The 20068-nt window shown below is 40.5% G+C and overlaps 1 protein-coding gene across 1 annotated transcript; it reads left to right on the top strand.

The window, feature by feature from the left end:
- Positions 1 to 1337: 1337 nt before the first annotated feature.
- mmel1 (membrane metallo-endopeptidase-like 1) lies at positions 1338 to 18283 on the top strand. Its single transcript, XM_073468883.1, has 24 exons — positions 1338 to 1452; positions 7178 to 7354; positions 7742 to 7786; positions 8102 to 8161; positions 8270 to 8431; positions 8531 to 8611; positions 9573 to 9668; positions 10199 to 10317; positions 11557 to 11622; positions 11990 to 12124; positions 12415 to 12504; positions 12961 to 13097; positions 13180 to 13273; positions 13366 to 13494; positions 14164 to 14262; positions 14354 to 14437; positions 14512 to 14615; positions 15563 to 15621; positions 15727 to 15846; positions 16020 to 16153; positions 16286 to 16351; positions 16463 to 16558; positions 17134 to 17210; positions 18136 to 18283. Exons 2-24 carry the CDS (start codon positions 7198 to 7200, stop codon positions 18233 to 18235), a joined length of 2310 nt encoding a protein of 769 aa, XP_073324984.1. The 5' UTR covers positions 1338 to 1452; positions 7178 to 7197; the 3' UTR covers positions 18236 to 18283.
- Positions 18284 to 20068: the final 1785 nt, after the last annotated feature.

Here is a 20068-nt window from a genome sequence, read left to right as displayed (position 1 = left end):
CTACCAAGTGGTATTACTGTTGGCGCACTGTCGCAAAGACAATGTTTACTTCATGATGACACGTTAAAGCAAAAAACTTGTCTATTGCCCGTTAAAAGTGTAATTAACCTCTCAATATCTGTGACCCTGAACACCAAATTCCAAGACTCATGAAAAATAAACCATCTTTTCCAAACCTTTATTCAAACAGAGAAGGGTCATTGTGAGCAGGCGTTTCCAAGGCCACCCTGAACAAAATACATATACAACATATAAATGTAAAATTAAATACATGTATTTAGAATACATACATAATACATATAAACCACATAAACAACAGTTAAAAAAAACCACAAACATTTGCGCTGTCCCTTAATATTAAAAAGGGCCCTTTAGACTAATTTCATTGCACAACTTAATACAAAACACTGAACACAGTGACGATATGAGAGGAAAGATCCTCTCTGCTAAATAAAATCTATGAATAAATTATTGACTCAGTTGCAAACCTCGACTCCCTGTTGTGTTGCACTTCATCAGTCATGATGTTTTTAAATGACTGCTGGCTCCTTCACTTCTCCTCCTCAGTCAATATAAACAATGCTGCACGTGAGCAAAAGACAGGATCTTTAACATATTAATGCATCCTAAATGCCTGTCCTGTTTTGGCTTTGACGCACTAAATTTGTTTACTTTCTCGGGCAGCAACAACACCTGAGCAACCAATCACATTTCGGCCCCCACTTTCTTTTTTTTATCAGCTAATTAGTGTGGTTAATCAGGCTGATAATGAGCCCGGGCGCCATGCCATTTCAATCTGACATAAGGCCAGGGTTCAGATCCCCACCAAGCACACCAGGAGCACCTGAGATCTCCCTGAAGACGAGTCTTTACCTGGACACAATGGAGATGACAAATGAGGGGATGTTTATGGCTGCAGGTATGATCAAAACTCTGTTTTATTAGATTATCTGTCTACAGAGCGCTTTAAGAACGTGTTTGTCTTATCTTTCTGCAAGCTTTCCAGATTTTTCTGCCCTTTTTCCGCTCAGCAGCTGGGGACACTTCACAGTGAGAAAAAGACACTGATGCTCGCTTTAACACATCCTGTTGACCCCTCAGACACACACGTCTCATAATCCACCTCAACCTCTCATAACAAACATGTCCCTCACATTTTTTTCTTATCACAGCAGTGTAATCGAAAACAATCCAGTACTATCACCTCCCATCTGCCTCCTCTTTCCCTCCCTCCCTCCCTCCTTCCCTCTGTCTCATGCGCTCCCTCTCTCTCTGCTGCCTCACTCATACCCTGAGCAGCACACTGAGCTGGATAACGTCTCCTTCAACCCGCAGCACAGACTCATTTCTCCACACACCAGCTCTGAGTGGATGCTCAGCAGGGGTGTTTGAGATATTAGCCCGCTGTTGGGGTGAACGGCTCAGGGAGTTCTACCATCGCCACATTCAAAGGTAAGCTTCTGGATCCTTGAGATTATATTCCTGTTTGCTGTCAAGTCCCAAAGTTAGAGCCACTTGAATCTGCAGCCTTGTGTCAGATTGTCAGCAGTCCCAGGACAGATTTGTAAAAAATGTTTCACTAAGACATTTTTAAAAAAGAACGCTGTTGTTGTTTTTGTAGACTTGGAGGTAAGTAGTAAGTGGCTAAACGAATAACACTGAACTGGAGAAAGTGTGCAGCCTGACCTGCGACTTAATCCTTGTTTTGTTTGGAAGTTTAGAGAAAATCAGTACCAGTCAGTGAACACAGCTGCGTGAAATGTTAATGTGCTTAAAGCAAGGAGACCTCAAAACATTTAGTACAGATTAGTTTCACTTTCACAGAAAGGATTTTTATTTTTGACACACTGAACCTCTGACCTGTCGGATTACAACGCTTCACTGGTATGTTAACACCTGCACGCTACGTCAAAGGTTCTGGGGACTTATTCAGAATATCATTTGAGGTCAGTCACTCATTTCAACACATTTTTAACACTGAATCCTGGAGCTGAACTGAACTGAATCATCAGTGTCACTGACCGGATCGATGGAGCCACATTGTATCTTCTACAGACCAAATCACAGTGTTTGTTTAGAATAACTTCTGGGTAGAAAACCTCTGCAACACGCACTTGCTTGCATACAATTTAAGTCTTTTTTCATGATGTTTTTTCAAGGTGTGTACATCTTATTAGTCTAAAATGAATGTTTGATGCTGTCATATCTCATTGATAACAACACTTTCCCATGTTACCTTGGGGACCTAATTTACCTGTTGACAAAAATGACATCTTGAGTTTACCCAAAACTAGCAGTTAGTATGAGATGTCACTATTGTGTAGTTATCAAAGACGCTAGCAAAGCAACACAGTGCATAAAACAAGCACAGAAACCAGAGCTCGACCAATATGCAGATACCGATATATATGTGATAGGCCAATATATAACATCAGAGAGGTCTTACCAACATGTTTAACCATCTTTACACGTTACAGTCAAAGGTGAACACGACAAAAGAAATAAACAAGTTTGCCGAATTCACATCTCCACAGTGCAGATCATCTGCCAGTTTTCTGATTGGGAAGTAGTTGTTCTTGTTAGTGAGAAGTCATGATGATGCGGTCTATATAAATCCAGCCTTAGCATTGTTCTTCCTCACCTGTGTACATACAGTTTATTAGGCGGGATGCCATCCCCCTTGTTAACCTGCTACCTCCCTCTCCATTCCCTCATGGCAGAGAGTGTCCAGAGTCAGGGTGGTTGTTTGGTTGAATATGTAGGTCTAGTCTGTCTGACTCATTGATCGCTTATCTGACTGAGGTTTGTGCGAGTTACAATCTGTGGCATCGACCACGGCTCTGACATCAAAAGAACCAGTCAGTCCGCCTGTCATGGATGAATGAAACGGACCGGCTCAATCCCTCCTGTAAAAAGAAACAAATCACCTCCTGCATACAGTAAATATGTAGAAATCAAAGTCTTTGTTCTCATGATGTTTTAAGATGTCGTTTCCCCTAGTTTGAATAGAAATGGTCCAACCACACTTGATTGCTGCCTGAAAATAGTACTTTTTGTCAGAGTGCATGCTGAGCTGCATTTATAGTTGCAACTATGTTTTAATGCTGCCCTCCTGGCAAGACCTCTGGCTGGGATGATGTGCCGAGGCCTTCGCCACACTCTGGTGCCCGTGCATAAAGCTGGAGAATGTTGTGTAGAGCTGAAGCTGCAGGAACAGAAACACATTTTCTCTGTCACTGTAGCTTTTTGTTCTGTTGCTGGTTGATAAAAATGCAAGTACACCTGTGGGGCTGACTCCTAGATTGTGCTCATGGCAGTGAGAAACCATGGAATGTGTTTTGGCCCTGGGCATTGTCTCTTAGGCTGAGAGGAGGCTGTCCAAACCATCTGGTTGGTGGATCAACACTTCTCAGGGTGGGAGAAAGTACCATTTTGTTAAAGGAAAGAAAAGGTATTTAATGATTCAAATGTTGTACTGTTATACTGTTGTAGCAGTTATATTTTACAAAGTCTGCAAACAGCTTTACCTTCATCCACGATTCATTCATATGGTGTTGAATTCAAAGATACTTCCTCACATTATTTCCCAGATTTTGTTGGGTTTTGCGTTGGGATTGTCGGCTCGGCATGCCGACAATCCCCATAATTTTAAAAAACTTAACTTACCAGTGAAGAGCACGTTTCAAAACAAAGTTACAAAGTTCTTCAGAAGAAAACAAGATAAAGAAAAAACATTCAGCATCATCAGTTACAAAGGCAGTGAAGGAGAGTGGCAGTGAAAGTTCAGTCATTTTGTCTGTATTCTCAGTTTTCTTCAACTTAACAAAACAGGATATTCAGCAGAGTTAGTGCATTAGAATTGTATCATTTATTTAATTTCCAAAAGTGCCAGTGTTATGACAGACATGAGGACTAATATCATCGTAATGGTATAAACACATGCAAAAAATAACATTAACAAAGACGTGCTCCAAGATCTGATTATTGCTGCCAGATGATTTCAGTTTTGGTCATATCAGCACACACTTAGTTTTTACCTGTGTCTTAATATATATTAAAAATGCTTAATACTAATGTACAAACAAAATGCAAATCTGATGGCCTTCACCAAAGACTGGTGGGTCTGATTTATTGCTGCTCTGAGCAGAAACATCTTTTGTAAAGCCATTTCAACCAATTTTAAAATGTTAACATGTCATTTTTCAACCTTGTTGGACAATTTTGTCATTTTTCTGCATTGAATTGATATGATTGGAATTAATATGACAGATTTACAATCAAAGAAGCATGTTAACAAAGATTTTTAGCTAAACTGCCTGTACCCCCTCCTAACACAGGGAGAAATTAAACAGCTCTCTGAGGACCTTTAAAGATGTAAATAACTCTTCCTATTAGACAATAAATCTTGTATTGACACATCAGACTGCGCATTATTGCATAGTGTTCCACAAAGTGAGACATGGCTTTAATGCAGTATAACAGGATTGTGCCTCAGTTTCTGTGCTCTCTGATACTGAGGATGTCAGTGCAGCTCTAACAAGCCCCCGCCTGCTCTTCATCACTGTAGTGCCAGATATGTGCCCATGAGTATTCATCAGGAAGGGCTAATGGGGCACAGCAGTGTGAACCTCTGATTTACAGCCCGTCCCCTGTCAGGTCTAATGATAGGGCAATGGCGCTGGTTATGGAGAAACAGGTGCTGCAGAGTGAATAGATGCGAAGCAATGCCGCTGAAAGCCACGGGTGATTGTCGTTTTGTCCCCTGCACAAATGCTCATTTGCAATATTGTGTTCACACATACATAATTATTGTGCATAGAAATTAGCTCTCTGGAAGTAGGCTTATGGCTAGAGGTCTGGTGTGTGTGTGCATGTGTGCGCAGGGGGTAAGGTAAGATGGGGAGGGGGCAGATATTTCAAACCACAATAGCCGGCTAAAGTAAGTTTAATGGTACATTTACGGCTCCCTAAATTGTTTCCAGAGTAAATGATACATTCAATATACACAACGACTCTCCATCCTCCACTATATTAACAACAGATGGAGTTTAATGATGAAGCGAGAGATAATGTCCCAAATAAACATTGCATTGAGTACGGTCAGGTTATTAAAACAGGTACGCTGAGCCCTGGAGAACCATCATTATTATTGTAAACTAATCTGTTCAACCACTGGTGTGCAGCACTCCTTGATAAAATTAAAATCAGCAACACAATCGCCAGAATAAATATTAGCTAGAATTTAAAGCTTTACGTTTCTTTATGTTGCAACTTTCCATTTGTTTAGCTTCAATTTTCTATTTCTCTCTGGCCGCTGTGGTCATGCTGTGGTCATAGTTTCAGGCACAAAGGCCACTTGTTTATGTTCAGGAAAACATCATGGTTTAGCTTAAAATACCTGGTTCTTTAGCTGGAGATGGCCCAACTTCCCATGAAAAATATCCAGCTTTGTTGCCACAAATACAGCTGGAAATTGTCCCAAATAACGTTTACAAAATGGAAAGTAAGTTGCATGTATTGATTTTGAAGTTCGCCTTGCAGTTAGCGAAAAGTCAGTATTTTAAACATTCTCTTAGTGAGAAAATGGATGACACTCATGTACATGTAGCTTAAAGGTCAGACTGTATTTTTTCAGCCTTCATAACACAAAGATGAGTGTCTTATCTCTGTGGTTCCCAACCGTTTTGGCTTGTGACCCATTCATAAAGCATTGACAGCTGGTGACCTCAAGTTTTGGTCAGAGAGAAAAAGTCACAGTTTTGTGTCGTTGCTCCAGTCGCTTCAATCTGTGTACAAATAACATGACTTTAGACTTACAAACTGTGTGCAATGCATATGGCAAAGACCAGTTTTGAGTGCAGGTGACACTCAAGTCCTTCCCGTTAACTTCTGTTGAAAACAGATGCGTCCAAATATAAAAAATGGCAGTTATGTCGTATAAGGACCAAGAATGTCCAAGTAGGGACGACAAAGGACGTTCTCCCAGGAGACTGGTGTTTGTGTCCCGTGTGAAACCAATGTACTTATGTAATCGAGTAGTTTTGTTGCTTAAAGGGGCGCTATGTAGTTTGGGAGAAGAAATTCAAACTCAGAATTTTAATATTTACAATATTAATGAGGTAATAATACAAATTCAGAAATATTTATTTTTTCATAACTGAATAAACAAGCTGTTCTCAGAGCAAAATAAGGTCCCCAGAACACTGTTTGAAGCTAGAAAGGTGGCAGGGTCCGCCACATATAAACAAAGTAAAACAGCATGAAATTGTGTTGTCCTTTAAGGTCAGTTTGTTTATTCAGTTTATTCAGTCATAAAAACAAAGAGAGTTGGTTTATTTGGTTTGTTTAGGCATAAGAATGAAATCAGTCAATAAAGATTTTACTCTTCTAATTAAAATTTCTTCCTCAAAAATACACAGTGCACCTTTCAACCAAACCAAACTGCAACTGCTAATTTATATTTTTGTTAATATGACGATAAATGTCACCTGACTATGGATCAGCTCTCCACAGAAGTTAATGGGAAAGATTGGTGTATCACCTGCACACAAAATTGGACTCTGGTGTATGCATGGCATGCAATTCGAAAGTGTAAAGATGTGTTATTTATGTGCAGATTGATGAGATCTGGTTATTTTTTATCATATAAATATTACTTTAAATTCTTGTACCTCTAATCATCTTGTGACCCGTTAAAAATAATGTTGGACTCCTGTTTTGGGGCTTGAAACCACTGACTTATGGTGTCCTTTTACAGATAAAGCAAGACAAAGTAAGCATTGTGTTCCTAAAGGCACATTTCAGCCTTTACTTTTCTGAAAGTTAGTATTGATGATAAATAAATCAGAGGCAGATTTTGTGGATTCAAGGCTGTAAAAATAGGCACATGAAGGCTGTAAAAATAAAAAAAAATAATAAAAAAAAAAAACTGGAAGAAAAGAAGAACATCTAGTGACAAACTGTTTTCATGCAACGAGACCAACAGTTTCACAACTCCTGTCGGTGAAGTTGTTGTAGGTGTTCGTCAGTTGAAGCTCACTCACTGCAGGTCAGCTGGCACAGTTTACCGATGGATCACTGCACAGCCCACACACACATGCGTAAACACACACACACACACACGCACTGGTAGCTTTCTGCCTGGACCATCCCACACTACACGGTGTCTTTCCCACAGAGCCGGCAGTCAGGAGGAATATGGGCAAATCCGAAAGCCAAATGGATATCATGGAGAAATCAAGTAAACCTGGGAAGCGTCGTTGGACTGTTGCAGAAATCGGTCTGTCCGTGCTGCTGCTGTTGGTCAGCTGTGCCTTGGCCGGGCTGGTAGTCCTCTACACATCGGTTGTGAAAGGTAATTGCTCTGTCAGGCTCACAGTGGAAAGATCCAGATATTACAGATGGCAACAGTAATGACAAGTGTCTCCCTGCTCTCTTTTTGTGTGACTGCAAACAGGACAGGATGCGCTCTATGTAATATTGATGCACATATGTCACATGTTAACCTTTTGAGAGATTTTTTAAGGATAATGTTATTCACCAAAATATGCAGAATAAGGGTTCTACACTACACACACACAGGCCTAACCTTTACTGCAACTCCAGGCTCTTTTTTGAGTTTTGGTTTGGCTTAAATGTTACCAGTGGATTAAAACCATTGCAATTCTCGTCATAAGTTAGAAGACTGTGGTCCTGACTGTGTCTAATGTTGTCTAAAATCTGTTTCTTCCAAACAATTCAGAGCAATCTAACAGGTCGAGTGTGTCGAGGTGCTCAACAGGTGAGTGTCGGTTGTTTTAAGCCTTTAAACTGAACAGAGGACACACTGGGGGATAAGTGGGCATGTGTCATATTGAAGCCTGCACCTCTGATAGTCACTGTAATTCCCTTTACTGCCTGATCAGCAGTGCCACACAAAAGTGAAAGAGCGTGGTCCCTGCTGACATAGACAGTGCGCCTCACACACACAGACTATACCGTGGTTTCAGGCTATTTAGAATTAGCTCTTCATTTCACACGACATCCTCCTTTTCTCAGTGGGGGTGTGATTTGTCAAATCCTGCACGTGCCTTCTCATAAATGTTGACACTGACTCTTCCAGGCCAGCTGTTTCGCTCCAGCCTCAACAGTGTGTGCACAACTGCAGACTGTGTTACTGCAGGTGAGGGGGACTGTTGTTTCTTTTGCTCTCCTGCTGTTTTATGTTACAATGTCACCCCCCCTGCAACAAGCTGTTTTTCTGACCACGTGTGAATCTTTCCCCTCAAAGCGGCTCGCCTCTTGCAGAACATGGATCAGTCCGTGAAGCCTTGTGATAATTTCTACCAGTACGCCTGCGGGGGTTGGCTGGAGCGACATGTCATACCGGAGACGAGCTCCCGTCACAGCGTCTTTGACATTCTGAGGGACAAGCTGGAGATTGTCCTCAAAGGTCAGCTTAATCTCTAGTTGTCAGTGGGCTGCAGCGTTTCGGAGCCTGCGTGGGTTTCATTCAGAGAAGGAAATGTCTGCATGTGTTTTGTTGTTGCAGGTGTTCTTGAAACGGAGAACGGAGAGGACAGAGCTGCCATCAAGAAGGCCAAGATCCTTTACAGCTCCTGCATGAATGAGAGTAAGGCTCTCTTTAGGCAGTATTGTCAGTATTTTTAAAAGAGGACAAGAAAACTTAAAGCGTGGTGACAAAAACAGTTGGTGTTTCTTGAGCTCTTGATCATATTACATGATCCTTCTCAACCAGGGTTTCTGCTTAAAGTTATATTTAGGCTTTAAGATCTTTCTCATCAGAATCATCTGGTCATTTATGAAAGTGTGATGGAAAACTAGTAGAGACAATGTGTCCTTGAATTATTTATTATTATATCACATTGTTTCAGTCCGAAAGTGGCGTAATTAATTGAATAATGAAGCCTGGACATAGATAAGTGTCATACAATGAATATTAATATAAAAGCATTAATAACTAAGTATTTATAGCTAACATTACTGCCTAGTGAGCAGCATATCACCAGAATTACTGTTAACTGCTGGTAACTGTTGCTGCCGTAAGCTTGTTAGCTCAATTAGCCATGCAGCTAGTTGTCAGGACCAGGATTCTGACTCAGGGATAATGAAGATGTCGGGAACATAAGTAACGTGACGCAGGAAAAGAGCAAGAGGTCGGGCATCAGTCAGCTCCCACCTCCTGAAATATAAGGTTTATCACCTCTTGAGGTAAAAATTGGTGTTACGAGACAGGACAATCAGTGGCTAGCTGGTTAGCATGCTAACTTCAGCAGATATCTCTGTAAAACAATAAAAAGATGTATTTGACACATCGTCACCAGTGTTGTTTCTACACATTCTGCTGATAACTCTAGTTAATTTTTTGAACGTTTTAAACAAAAATTCTTACTTATGGCACTTTTAAGGATTTCTCTTCCATGTCAGCTTAAAAGTTGAGATTGAAAATTAAGATTCTTGTGGTGAGATTGCTTACGTCAGCTGCTGCTTCCATGGTAAAGAAATTAACAGAATGAACAGTAGAGAGACTACAATGATGTTATGTTTTATAAGTTGTTGTATTTTACCTGCAGGCCTCATTGAGCAGCGTGACTCGCAGCCCCTCCTGAAGCTCATTGACAGTATCGGAGACTGGCCTGTGGCGTCAGATGACTGGAACACCACTGCAGGTAGAAATGCTCCCGCCTGAACAACACTCTGAATAATGTTTACAGTTTGTTCTGTACAAATGTGCATATGTGATACACTCACACAAACGAGCGTTCCTACTCAAATACATGTGCTCACACTGAGCATGTGTATCTATATTTACGCTCAGTGAATTGCTGAGTACGAGCTTTGTTGGCGGGATCAAGAGGCCGGCCGAGGCTCTTCAGCTGAGCAGTCAGGTGTGGAGTTTGGAGCGTGATGAGTGGGCAGCGGAGCAGTCCTCACTCAGGACTGTGAAGGATGCTTTAAATAGTCTACTCCTTTCTCCCCCGAGCTCCTGGCTCTTGCCGCTTTAATTAAATGTAATCATGGACAGTGGCTCAAACAGAATTAACCACACATAGCTGCATCTGCACACACAGATTTACACCAAGAGCCCAGTTAAATGTGCAGCAGGGGCAGAGAGGGAGCCGGATTTTTGCAGCCTGTTACATTTAATAGCTCTTCACAGTTGTGTTTAAAGTGTCAGTTTTTGTTCCTGTTGATGCAGAGGAAACGTGGAGCCTTGAGGACACACTGGCAACGCTTACAGCTCGTTTCCACAAGAAGGTTCTGCTGGACATGTACGTGTGGACGGACGACCGTGACTCTCGGCGCCATATCATTTATGTAAGATCACCGTCTATTGGCACACAAATAACACATTACAGCCATTACATCATTAAACAGTCATTATAAGCCCCTTTTACACAGCCTGTTTAAGGAAGGAATGGTGCACCTTTATAAAACGCCTCGCCGTTCTGTATAAAGTGTACAAACACAGAACAGGGGGGAATTTTTGTTTCGCCTTTAAGCCGGCAGCAGAGTCAAAACGTCGAAGCCAGCATGCCGGACAGATTGGACACATGTCTTTTTCTAGTGAAAAAAAAAATCAATCAAAGAATCTTAAATCACAGGGTCTTATATGTATGATAAATATATAGGATAATATATGATTTAACTTTTTCTGTGGGGGACACAATGTGCAAGCCATGCCTTCAGCCATAGTGACAGGCTTAAGCAATTCAAAATCAATCAGGAAACCAATATAGGACCTTACATCAGTGAGATAACAGCTTTATCAAGTCTTTCATGTGAGGATATTTACAATTATCTTGATTCATGATTATCCCAATAATGAAAATTCACCTCAGTCAACTTATTGTGAGTGTTTTTAGTGCGATCAGAGCTAAAATGTCTTATCGTACCATCCCTAGCCGGGGTAAAAAGGGGTTATGTGTTTTATTCTATGTGTTTATTATTGTCAAAAAATACCTTGAAAAGACTCAGTTCAACAAATCAAACAACTGTCCTACCCTGTTTTTCTCAGCCCTAGCCCATTTGTTTCTACCTAAAATATAAATCTTTAAAAACGGGTCACAAATGTATAGATTCACTTTCATAAAGGGCTAAATAATTTCAAACAAGTAGTAGTAGTAGTAGAAAAAAGAGAAGATGATGATGATGGTTGCTCTTTTTGACACAATGTAAGCAAAAATTGTGTCGGTGTTCTTGGAAAACGGGAGAAAAGGACCATTCCAAAGGCAAACCAGGCACTCCAAAAAAGAAATATCAAAAAACGATGAAGAAAATATTAAGGAGCCTTTGATGTAGTGGCTTAATCAAGTAGCAAACATTATCGTGTTTTTGTTTGGGACTATTTTTAGCAGCGGATTTATAAGCATTTTGTGTGCTTGGGAGGTTTTAGAAATGTGCACATGGGATTGACTCAATATAAACTACAGTTTACAATGTGGAATATCGCCAGCCATATTGTTTAATCGTACTGTTAAAAACAATGTGTGAATATAATAAAAAAGATTATAGAAATGCAAAAATGTTTATTTGCTCTTCTTGTATTCTGGTTAGATTGACCAGCCAGGACTTGGAATGCCATCAAGAGATTATTACTTCAATGACGGGAACTACAAAAAGGTTCAGTTCACCCAAATCACAAAAAAAAAATGATTTACTGTCTTAACTCTCATGGTGTCGAATTATGTTTTCTTTGTCAAAATGTTGAGATATCTTCCTCTTAGATTTCTGCCTCCACCACAGTACAATAGAGGTGGATGTGGTATTGAAGTCCACAGTAACAGATTTTTAGTACCAGACTATTTTCTATTGAAGAAATTGTTAAAAATGTAGTGTGCTTTTAGAAGACTTTGATCTTCGATGTTTTCTTGTGTCACATTTTTGAGTGGCACAACCATAATGATATAATTCCATTCACCACTGTTGTTCTGACACCTTATATTTTGTTGTGGGGACAAGATTTATAGCGCTTGTGATTGTACCACAGGTTCGTGAGGCCTACCTCCATTTCATGGTTTCTATTGCGAAGATAACCCGAGAGGACAGGAACTTGACTCAGGATGACGACCGTGTGTGGGAGGAAATGATGCAAGTGCTGGAGCTGGAGACAGACATCGCCAATGTGAGTGCCAGCCACAACAGGAAATGGAGTTGTGGGACGAGGGCTAAGGAAAATTAATAATGACAAGATGAAAAATGAGCACCGCCTCTCTGCCTCCAGTGAATGAGAGAACCAGGCTACATTTAATGTAGACTGAGGAGATCGGCCAAGCTTTTAACCTGTTTATTTGTTCGTGCCTGTCGAGAGCATGACGAATGAGACTATGCTGATGAAAGGAGAGCAAAATGTGAATATATATATGTAACCGACAGCAGTTTATACAAGGCTGTTTCCTTCCTGTTGCTGGACAGGCCACATCACCAGCAGAGGAGCGGCAAGATGTCACTGTTCTCTACAATAAGATGACACTTGGAGAGCTACAGAGCACATTCAGCCTTAATGTAAGTGTGTGTTTAACTTCTTTCTTGTGTGTTACGTAGTGTGCAAGCAGGTCTCTAGTTCAAGTTAAGTCTAAGTGGAAAAACTAAATGAGTGAATGAGGTTATTTCCACTTAATAAACAAGCACTGTTTAGCTGTTGGAGCGCCTTTGAGCAAGTTGAGAGCTAGGGAACCATAGAAGGCAATTGTATAATTAAGTTTATAGCGCATTTACACTATAGCCATGGAAAATATTAATTTCTCATTACCTGTCATTTGTCCATTAAAAGAATAGTTCAACATTTTGGAAAATACTCTTGACTCTTGCCAAGAGAAAGATGAAATGAGTGATACCACTCTCTGGAAACAAGGGAAACAGCGAGCTTGGCTCTGTTCTAAGGTAGCCAAATTTACCCATCAGCACCTCTAAGTTAAACTAAACATGTAAAAAATATATCTCCTACCTCTTGTTTTCCAGGGTTTTAACTGGACGCGATATATTCAAGGTGTGCTGTCCAGTGTGTCCACGGAGGTCCAGTTAGAGGAGGAGGTGGTGGTGTACAGCTCTCCTTATCTTGAGAAGATGAATGACGTTCTCTCCAAACACAGTGTCAGGTCAGTGCAATGAGAACAAATGATCACAGATTTTCTACACTTCAGCACTACAATCTAACAAATATTATATGTATGTTTGCAGAACTATGCAGAACTACCTCACCTGGCAGCTCATCATTGACAGAGTTAATAGCTTGAGCCGCCGATTCAAAGATGCCAGAGCTCGTTACAGGAAGGTCAGATGAACACTGTGTGGCACATGATAACTTTATCTTTTTTAAAAACAAAGTCACAGTGTGTGTATGTTTGTCTGTGTGCGTGTGGTCAGACTCTCTATGGGACCACTGTGGAGGACGCATGGTGGCGAGAATGTGTCCGTTATGTCCAGAGCAGCATGGAGAACGCAGTTGGAGCTCTGTATGTGCGTGAGACGTTTGCTGGAGAGAGCAAACAAATGGTAAGAAGTCAAGTGCATTTGGTCTATGAACCCCCCTGAACAAAACAGAAATAATAAAAAAAAAATTTGATAGAAATTCATGATGTACATTATGTGGAAAAAATAGATCTTGAGGTGCAAAGTGCCACTTCCTAGAAAGTCAGGTGCAGAGCCAGACCTTCTGGAGGAACAAACACCCAGAGTCACATCAGACTGTTCTCCGAATCATAGATCTCACACATTACTTTTAAACTTTTGGGATTTGAAAAGTGGATTTATCTTCAATCCTTATCTTCTTCAGTAGTGATCCACGGAGGTGACGTCCTTTGTCGGGTGTTTATGTTCTGTAATGTTGACTGCTGACTGGAGCTGGAGGAGAAATGTACTTTATTCATAAACGTAACATAACAAACTTAACATCGGGTGAGTGCTGAGTTCAGTGATTGACCACAGACACACACACACTCTCTGTGTGTCATTAATCTGGTTGTGCGGAGCGAATAAACACTCCCACAAGTACTTTGAATAAACACAAACAAATAATAACACTTTTGCGGCGCCGGGACATGAAGTGCATTTTCTACTGTACCTGATTTGAGAAAATTATTACAAGGACGCATCAACATCACAATTCAACTCTCATTTTCTTCACCTGTTTCTGTATGGGATTGTGTTAACCACATTTCACAGGTCAGTGACCTCATTGGTAAGATCCAGAAGGCGTATGTGGAAACACTGGAGGAGTTGAGCTGGATGGATGGTCCCTCGAAGGAGAAGGCAAGAGAGAAGGTAAAGCACAAGTAGCCAGGCTGATAAAATAAAGATGTACCTTCTCTACGTGTTATGTGTCATCACACTAATCGTTATGCGCGTCATTTAGGCCATGGCAATCAAGGAGCATATTGGCTATCCAGATCATATTCTGCAGGACAGCAACCAGAAGCTGGACCAGGAGTACGCTCATGTATGTAAGAACGGTTTTAGCAAATTCTAAAATGACTGATTTACTCATCGCTCATCTCTGAGTTCTCTTTCCAGCTTAATTTCAGCGAAGAACACTACTTTGAGAACGTCCTCGAGAACCTCAGGTCTGAAGCACACAAGAGTCTGAAGAAGCTCAGAGAACCAGTGGACCCAGACTTGTAAGCTGATGGTTCATCTCATACTGCTGTCCAGCATAGTCGCTTCAATCCCCGCACAAGTAACAAACATGCAGCATGTACACCAATGTTCAGGCGATCGCCGATCCTTCCCATCATCACAGACTTTCTTCTTCTCTGACTCTAGTGACCATGAGTTACCTTGAGTAAAATTATAGATTTTTGAAGATTATTGGAAACATTTCAGATTTCTAAGTACACATTGCAACAAAACATATGAAATACTATAATGTCTAGTTGTTTTTAGACATTTTAATTCAGAAATCTCACATATTAAATCTTTAACAGATGTACCATGTTTAACTTACACGTTAGGAAATGTAACGTTATGCATTGTGACGAAAATGCAACGAAACACAACGTAACATACTTATTATAATTAAATCCATCATCCGTTCACAAACCTAACCAAACTGCGACCATTTCACAAAGTCAACCACGTGGTTATTTTTGTCAACATGACAACAAAGGTCACCTGACTATGGATCTGCTCTCCACAGACTTTTAATGGGAAGGATTGGCATTTCACCTGTACACAGTTTGAAAGCTTGAACATGTTACTTGTGTGCTGATTGACGAGATGTGGTTGCCGCTGTCCTTTTCGAAAACACAAGCTCTTGTACTCATCGAACGTCATCAAGGGTGACACCACAAACCCCTTTTTGAAATGAGGTCGATCATTACACAAAAAAACAATCATACATTTCTGCTCTCTCTTTATGTTTCCAAGATAGTAAACAGAGAATGTCAAGAGAAAGACGATCCATGTCGTCATCAAGTAATCCCCAAACTGCATTAAAAAATAAGTTCTAAATATTGATGGTGCAAAACATGTCGTTTGCATTGATTTTACAGTATTGTATCTTCAACTGAAAATGCAGTTTAGTGCTCTTTAATCAATTATAAATGCTTTACCAATCACTCCCCAGGTGGATCATCGGTGCTGCTGTGGTGAATGCTTTTTACTCACCCAACAGAAACCAGATAGGTAAGAGCTCTGCCGGGAGCCTCCGTGATAACTCAGAGATGTCACTCCTCATTGTAATCCTGTTTACATAATGTTGTTTCACTCCTGTTGTTTATGTCTGTCCAGTGTTTCCAGCAGGGATCCTGCAGCCGCCTTTCTTCAGCAAACAGCAGCACCAGGCCCTTAACTTTGGTGGAATAGGAATGGTTATCGGACATGAGATCACACACGGATTCGATGACAACGGTGAGACAGAAGTGACTCGTCATGGATATTTTAGGAAGCCCATACGGATAAATGCAGCTAATCTTTCACTGTCATTTAATAATAACTATTTATTTTGAGATTACCAATTATTGACTGCGATAGGTTAAGTTTGGTAAACAGTATTTTACCCAATGCATTATGTTTCCTTGCAGGGCGTAATTTTGACAAGGATGGTAATATGCTAAACTGGTGGAGTAATTACTCCGCTGAGCACTTCAAAGAGCAGTCACAGTGCATGGTGCAACAATATGGCAACTTCAACTGGAAGCTAGCAGGCGGACAAAACGTAAGCACCCACCGGCACGTATGAAATGAGACGTTTTGTCTCGGCTGTAATCCCTGACAATGTAAACCGTGTATTAAAGTGACCACCAGAATGAGTGTTTTCATGCTGTCATGTGTGTGTTCATGATTGCAGGTCAGTGGAATCAGCACTTTGGGGGAGAACATTGCAGACAACGGAGGTGTTCGTCAAGCCTACAAGGTTGGATATTAGCTGCAAAAGCCCTAAATCATCTGTTACTATTTCAGCAGCAATGACAAACTCTTATAATAAACTTTAAATCTGCTTTCATGTGCGTGTGTGTGTTTACAGGCTTATCTAAAGTGGGTTGAGATGGAGGGTGAAGAGCCTCGTCTACCTGGTCTAGACATGGATCACAAGCAACTTTTCTTTCTCAACTTTGCCCAAGTAAGTAAGAATAATGTGTCATTTCTAAAAGTGTTATTTCAGCAGACAGAGGGCAGACAGTAATTTCTCAATCTGGAAACCAGAGCCAAAGCTCAGGGGGTGCAATTTTTTTAGTGGGTGTTTGGTGTTGAGAAGTGAACATTGGGACAAAGGCAGAGGGGTCGGGGGGTGAGACGCTGAAGCAATCCCAGAACAAATGAGCGTTCAGCTGTACACATAGTGGTCAAGAGCAGCTGCCAAAGTAAAGAGCGTCTGGGTGCCAGGGAATGTAAAGCATAAGTCATTTCTACTGTCGCCCACAATAAAAACAGGTCAGACACCCTTTATAAATCGTTTTCAAGAGCCACAATCACTTCCCACTGAGAGGTTTACAAGTCAGTATGAGTTAAATAACTTAAATATAAGAGCTGGGAATTAGAAAGATTATTAGATGCAGTATGCTCTAATTACATAGAATAAACAGATGTTATATTCAAGGTGAAATATTAATTCTATTTTTAGTCTGTGGAGACCTTATTTTATCTCCCAATGACTGCTTTTAAAACGAGCTCACCTAATGACTTTTTGGTTTCTAGGTGTGGTGTGGTGCTTATCGGCCTGAGTATGCCAGCCAGTCCATCAAGACTGACTCACACAGTCCCTTAGAATACAGGTAAGGAGCTATTGTGCACTCAGATATATACGTTCTAACCAATAAGATTATTTTAACAGGTAGTCTGATGTCTGAATAAACAACTGTGTCGCACGTTGAAGTTCCGGATGCTGGCTGGCAAAGATAGTAGCCCATCCGTCTCTGTTGATGCAGCGATTGAATGTCGTTGAGTCGGCGTCAAGTTTGAAAGAGAGACTGAAGCAAAAGATGTAAAAAAGTCACCACTGTAACATCAAGCATGACACACAGACAAACAGGAAAACTTCCACAAAGGCAATTGCCTATTTTTATCATGTTTACCTGCGTTAAAAAAAATCTGCATACACTATGATTCAGTGTAAAATGGTTTAAGAGTCTCTGCACAGCCATACACCTCAGCTGGATGCAGCTGGCAATTTGTCTCGTAAAATTTTAATACACTGTAAATATAAGCCTAATACTCCCACTGGAAAAGTATTTTCATTTAAACTGGCAATAGACACGTTTTTTACTTAACATATCATTATGAAGAAAATGTTCACATAATGTAATAGCTAGAACGATAACACCATCTGTGTTTAGATTCGCTCCCCATGAACCTCACTTTCTTGACAAAATTCTGTCTGCCACCATGCACGAAATCTCCTGGGACAGTGAAGGCAGACTGGCGCTTTATAGACTCTATTATAGACTAAATAAATGATTAAACTCACGCTGTTGTTGTTGGTAGTAGCTACTCTGAAGAAAACAAAAAGCGATCCAGTTCTTAACGACAGCGGTGCCAACAATAACACCGCTTGGAAACGCTAGGTGGGAGAAAAGTTGTCTGTTCTCACTTTAAGTATTGGAATTATTTGCTGATCCAAATATGAGGACTCACTCTTCTAGTATTCATTCATTCCTTTTTAGCTTTTATCGCCTGATAATGTTTTTCTTTTGTCTTCAGGGTGCTCGGCTCTCTCCAGAATTTCGAAGCATTCTCAGAAGCTTTTGAGTGCCAAAAAGGAAGTCGAATGAACCCCGAGCAGAAGTGTCGTGTCTGGTAGAAAATTTGACTCTTCTGATATTTATCTCTTGACATGGGCGACTCAAATCAAAAGAACAAGTTGTGCTTCTTAAACCCACTGAGACATCCAGCTTATCTCAATTTATTTGGGGCAGAGTGATGACACAGTTATTAATATACTGTAGATGTATTTACATCCTGGACTACACCCTAGTTTCAAAACTTGCAGCACGCATACTAAAAAAAAAGAAACTTGCTTGAGTATCTTCTCAAGTTTCAAGTGTTGTCTGTGGATGAGTAGGTCACTTGTTCTTTTTTTGCTGTGTTCCCACGACACATGATGAGTGGGCACACGGATATAAAGTCGACATAGAAAACTGAGACCTCGTGAAAAGGTAAAAGCTAATCTTGCTGGCTCTTGAATTAATCCTTAAAAAAAAAAAATCTCTTGTGCAGATCTTTGTGATTTATCCATTATCGTTTGGCACTGAGTTGCCCTGGTGTCTTTCCTCTGATGTATTGTTTTCAAGACGTTGTGCCACTTCAGGAGAAAGAATAGTGAACAATTCTAAGTCTGACTGAAGGGACCAAAATAAATGAAAGCTCGGAGCTTTGCTGAAGTAAAGCTACAATAGAATTAGTCACACTCTGAGAGTTTGGTCATTCACTGTTACGTGAAACAAATTATCAAAAGACTTTAAGACTGTTAAATCTTTGCAGCTTTAACCTTAAATTAACATTCTGCTGGAGCTGCTGCTTTCAGCATTTTTACACTTACAGAGTGGATAAATATTTGAAATCTACAAAGCTATTTAGTATTTTTTTGGAGGATCTTCTTTTTTCTAATTTTCTTAATCACGTTCTGCCAATGATTGTTGCTCAACACTCACTGCAGACATGTAAATGTATGTCATGACTGTAAGGAACCACATTTCTGATGTTTTGAAAAATATTGGTGGCCTATTACTACTTTTCAGTGGAGAGTGATGTGATAATGATGAAAAACCCTATGTATATCACTTTATTGCATTATTCCAAACTGCCACGGTTAGATAAAGGTTTGGACATACTGAGTGTTTGAAGCTCGCTCCCTCTCACATGTTCCACTGTTTACATGATTTTTAGATGCTCCAAAGTGTTCATACTTCACTGACAGATAACTCACATGTGCCACTTGTTAGATGACACTTACCTACATGTATTCAAAATGATCACGTCTGCTTGTATGATATCTGTAAGTATATTTAACTCGACATGCTGATCGATTTGTAGGAGAACATTTATTTCCTGAGAGGAAACAAGAACACACAGTGATTAAAAGACTTTTAGCCTCTAGGCAAAGCCAATTACATGCTAAAGGGAAAGGAAGAAGAAACCCCCTCAGATACACTCACACATGGACGAGCAGCAGATGAAGTGGTTTGCCCCCTGATCTCACATTGATCAGCGCTGTGTAAGATGAAAGGATGGAGTGCGGTGTGCTGAAGCGTGGTGACCGCTGTAGCCGAACCACGAGTCCCTCGGGCAGACACACTGAAGAGTGTGGCTTGTCATTAAAGAGATGGCCAGGGCCAGGACTGTTATTTTCTACCTTTATTAACAAGTAATGACAGGAGAATCAAAGCAGAGCAGAACTCATAAGACACAATGGAGGCAGTGACTGCAGGTAGCTACCGTTTTTGTGCTGAATAGAGCTTTCAAACACAGCAGAGAAAAAGAAAACAAGCTGGTTTTGAATGTTTGCTTGTCTTAGGTCACATTCAGGATGCCTTGGTAAACTGAACACGACTATTTAGGCCAAGTTGAATGTGAATATTGAAGCTTTACACTCCCAGTCTGTCTCTCAGTCTTCACATATTGGCTAATACTGTTG

The sequence above is a fragment of the Pagrus major genome, chromosome 6 (genome assembly GCF_040436345.1).
Source record: "Pagrus major chromosome 6, Pma_NU_1.0".
NCBI lineage: Eukaryota > Metazoa > Chordata > Actinopteri > Spariformes > Sparidae > Pagrus > Pagrus major.
Note: the sequence above shows the minus strand (reverse complement) of the source record. Positions and strands in the feature narration are given on the sequence as shown.